This window comes from Miscanthus floridulus, chromosome 18 (genome assembly GCF_019320115.1).
Source record: "Miscanthus floridulus cultivar M001 chromosome 18, ASM1932011v1, whole genome shotgun sequence".
NCBI lineage: Eukaryota > Viridiplantae > Streptophyta > Magnoliopsida > Poales > Poaceae > Miscanthus > Miscanthus floridulus.
This window is the reverse complement of record NC_089597.1, coordinates 123,221,943-123,226,382: the sequence shown is the minus strand read 5'-3', so window position 1 is coordinate 123,226,382 and position 4,440 is coordinate 123,221,943. Positions and strand designations below refer to the sequence as shown.

The following is a 4,440-nucleotide window of genomic DNA, read 5'->3' as shown; positions in this document are numbered from 1 at the left end:
ATATGTTACAATAGTATGTTCCAAAATGTTTCATCTGTTTCCGTCTTCTGTTCCAGCAAGTGTTTTCATGTTGCAAGTGTTTTATATGGACGTTGCATATGTTTTCATACATATGTTGCAAGTGTATGTTCCACATATTTCATCTGTTTCAGACGTATGTCGCATTCAAGTGTTTCATGTTTCACGTGTTTCATGCTATTCGGAGAGTGAGGGGGCGCCAGGGAATGGGCCGCAGCGAGCCGATGGCCGGTAGATGTGGCGCGCGGCGCGTTGAGGGCCGGCGGTCGAGGGCACGACGGGACGTGGGTGCGCCTACGGGGGCGGGGCGAACAGATGGGGATGGGGGCGTGTCAGGCATCGGGGCGGGCACGTCAGGCGTAGTTATTGTGGCGTCGCCATATCGTCGCCATATCGTCGCCATATCGCCGTGGCAGTTTTATGGCTCTCGCCACGGCTCCGGCGTGTATGGCGTCCGCCATAGCGCCGTGGCGTCCCCGTGGCGCCGATATGGCGTCCTGTGGCGCCGTAGTGCGCTGTGGCGGGCGCCCTACACGCCGAGTGTAGGGTACAGCCGGGCCCAGGCACAAATAGAGGAACCCCCCCGCGCCTGGAAACGCCCTGCCGCCGCAATCTCCCCGCCCCGCCGCCGCAATCTCCTCGCCCGCCCTCCGCCGGCCCGAGCCGCTGCCGCCTGGAGTCGGCCTCGCCCGTCCTCCGTCGGCCGCCGTCCGTAGGCCTCCCCCGCCCTCCCGATCCGCCCATCCTCTGTTCCTCTGTTCCCGCCTGGAGCCGCCTCCGATCCGAGCCCAAGCCGCCGCCGCCTGGAGTCGGCCTCGCCCGCCCTCCGTCGGCCGCCGTCCGTCGGCCTCCCCCACCCTCCCGATCCGCCGGCCTCTGTTCCTCTATCCCCCACCTGGAGCCGCCTCCGATCTGAGCTCCCCTGCACGCGACTCCCGTGCGGGCGAGGAGGAAGGGAGGGGGAGGCGCATAGGGGAAGGGAGGGTGGTGGGGAGGGGGAGGGCGCCGGGGAAGAGAGAGGCCGGGCGGCTGCGCACCAAGAAGAGAGGCCTCTGTTCCTCTGTTCCCCTGCCTGGAGGCGCCTCCTATCTGAGCCCGAGCCGCCGCCGCCTGTTCCTCCGTTCCTCTGTTCTCTCTGTGCCTCTGTGATCCGAGCCCGAGTGAAGACACGAAGTGGTGAGTTGAAGTGCCTCACTGCCTCTGCTTCTCTGTTCTCTCTGTGCCTCTGTTCTTCAACGCCTTTCTTTTTTTTGACAGAAGTACAGAACATGGCTACTCAAGGGACTGGAAGCGCGGAGGCCTCGGACGCGGCATCAAATATTGATCCAAAGACTGATCCAAAGCGGAAGCCGGCAAAGTCAAATGATCCTGGGTGGAAATATGGATTTTGGCCAACCATTGGCAATAGAGATGTTGTGCAGTGTTGCTTATGTGATAGAAGAATAACTGGAGGAATTACAAGGCTCAAGGAGCATCTTGTGGGTGGTTATGGAGATGTTCAGAAATGTGTCAATACCACAACAACTATTGCACGAGAGATGCAAGATGCTATGAAGAAGAAGAAGAGACCACTTGTCCTTGATGATGAAGAAGGAGAGCAACAAGGGGAAGATGATGTGATTGTTTTGATAGAGGAGTCCCAAGATGTTGCTAGAAGCATTGTGCATCCTAGTTCAGGGACAGCTGCCAAAAGGAAACAATCCACATTGAAGTTCTGTGCTCCAAAAGAGCCCAGCAAGTCAGTTGGTTCAATGCTTCGGAGAACTCCAACAGAGGTTGTGGAAGAAAGACACTCGAAGGGTCCTTCTCAAATCAGTATTCAAGCTAGCATGAGGACAAAGGAAGAAAGAGAAGCTGTCAACTTAGAGTGGGCCAGGTTCTTTTATGAGTGTGGCATACCATTCAATGCCGTAAATTCTAGGCAGTTTGAGATTGCTATAGAGGCCACTGCACAGTACGGTTCTGGGTATAAGCCTCCTACCTACCATGAGCTTAGGGAGCCATTGCTCCAAAAGGTTGTTAAGGAGACAGATGATTTGAGGAAGAAACATGAGGAAGCATGGAAACAATATGGCTGCACATTGATGTCAGATGGATGGACAGATAGGAGGGGGCATCATTTGATCAACTTTCTAGTCAATAGTCCGGAGGGGACTTTCTTCTTGGAGTCAATTGATGCATCAAGTGAAGTTCATGATCAGGTGATGTTAGCTGATTTGTTAGAGAAGAAAATCATGGACATTGGAGTAGATAAAGTTGTGCAAGTTGTCACTGATAATGGAGCTAACTATAAAGCAGCGGGCAAGCTTCTCATGGAGAGGTTTCCTACACTTTATTGGACTCCTTGTGCTGCACATTGCTTAGACCTTATGTTGGAAGACGTAGGGAAGTTGAAGGAATTTAAGAAGCCTATCTCACGTGCCCGGCATGTCACTACTTTCATCTATAGACATGGAAGACTTCTTAGTGCAATGAGGGAGAAGACAAATGGGAGGGATCTTGTGAGACCCGCAGCCACTCGGTTTGCTACCACATTCCTCACCTTGCAGAGTTTGTACAAGCACAAAGATGCATTAAGATTTCTGTTTACCACCGAGGATTGGACTGGTTGCAAACTAGCAAAGACAGAGGCCGGGAAAAAAGTGTATGATATTGTGCTTTCTAGGGAGTTTTGGAACTCCGTTGAGGATTGCCTTAGAGCTTCTCTACCACTTATCATTGTGTTGAGGGTGGTTGATGGTGATGAGAGGCCTGCCATGCCAGAGGTTGCTGCTCTCATGAATCATGCAAAAGAGAAGATCAAGGCTAGCTTCTCTACTGAAAACAAGAGAAGCTTGCTCAACAAGATCATACAAATTATTGAGAGTCGTTGGGATAGGCAAATGGATACCCCACTCTATGGCGCTGCCCTCTTTTTGAACCCAGGAAAATTCTATACCATCCAAAAGGAGAATGATGAATATGTTGGTCATCTAAGGGGTTGTTTCAATGATGTGCTTGCACGAATGGTGGAAGATGAGAGCATTCGAAACAAAATTGATCAACAATCCATGCTCTATGAAGATCAACGTGGAGATATCTTCAAGAATTGTATGGCCCTCCAAACCATGAAGTCAAAGAACCCTCGTAAGTGATTTAAAAATTTAATTGCTGCATGTTATTTAAGGCTTAAATCCTAATATATGAATGTGTATTGTTAATTTAGTTGATTGGTGGCGTACGTATGGTGGCCGATCCATTGACCTACAAAGATTTGCAAAGCGTATTGTTAGTCTTTGTGCTTCATCATCCGGTTGTGAGCGTAATTGGAGCACTTTTGAATTTGTAAGTAAAGTACTCAAGTTCCATAATTCTGATTCAATTGAATGAAACCGGTTAAAGCATATTTTATTAACTTTGCTTGCTTTATGATCAATTGTAGATTCATACTAAGAAGAGAAACCGGCTGGAGCATAAAAGATTGAATGATTTGGTTTATGTTTCCTATAATCGGAAAATGACTAGTAGGTTCCGAAAGCGCCGCGAGGAAGCGGGTAAAAGCTATGACCCTTTGGTTATAGAAGATTTTGATTGGAACAATGAATGGGTAGACCCAATGGCCCAACCTGAAGGTGCACGTGGTTCGGACCTCACATGGGATCAAGTTGATGAAGCCATTGGTGCATCACGTGAGCTTCGAGGTCGTAATCTTCCTAGGACCTACGCTCGTCGTGCAAGGCATATATCAAGAGTGGTTGAAGAAGATGAGGAAGAGGGAGAGGAAGAAGAGATCATTTTGGATGATGATGATATAGATGATTTTGGTGAACAACCAATGGATGCTACTGAAGATGGTGGAGAGAACATGGATGCTTCTAACGATCTCGATGAGTTTGCATTGGACGACTTTTGAGAGATGAGAGATTTGGAAGTTTGAGAGATGAGAGAGTTCTATGTCTTTTGTGCTACATTTACATTGCTATTTTGATTTGCTAATATTGTAGACTATACCTTTTAAGCTACATTTGCATTACCATTTGTCAATATAATTTCCTAATATCCTAGACTATAATGTATGTATTCGCCACGCCGATGTGTGTATGGCGTCGCCACGCCGCGCGCCATAGACGCTGTAAAGGTGTGAAGGTGGTGGGTCGCCGCGCCTCGCCACGCCGCCGTAAAAACTATGCACACAAGTACATGACATGTCAAGAGTGCAAAGCAATGGGTGGAAGCCAAAAATAAAGGGCATTGTAACTAATGAGCAAAAAAGAGATGAAAAAAAAATCAGATTTCAAGTACACTGCCTAGCAATTATATTGTACTCAAGATTTATCAATTTAGGTAAGGCTGTTGAGAACCTAAGTACCAAACTACAACAGTTTTGAGCAGCAAAGCACAATTGCAGACATGACATGCACAGCACCAATCTGCTCAAAACTA

At 48.7% G+C, this 4,440-nt stretch overlaps 1 protein-coding gene across 1 annotated transcript; it reads left to right on the top strand.

Moving 5' to 3' along the window:
• The first annotated feature begins 942 nt into the window (after positions 1-942).
• Positions 943-4,182, top strand: LOC136522028 (uncharacterized). Its single transcript, XM_066515810.1, has 3 exons — positions 943-3,144; positions 3,224-3,342; positions 3,440-4,182. The coding sequence occupies exons 1-3, from the start codon at positions 1,287-1,289 to the stop codon at positions 3,908-3,910; spliced, it is 2,448 nt and encodes an 815-aa protein (XP_066371907.1). The 5' UTR covers positions 943-1,286; the 3' UTR covers positions 3,911-4,182.
• The last annotated feature ends 258 nt before the right edge of the window (positions 4,183-4,440 follow it).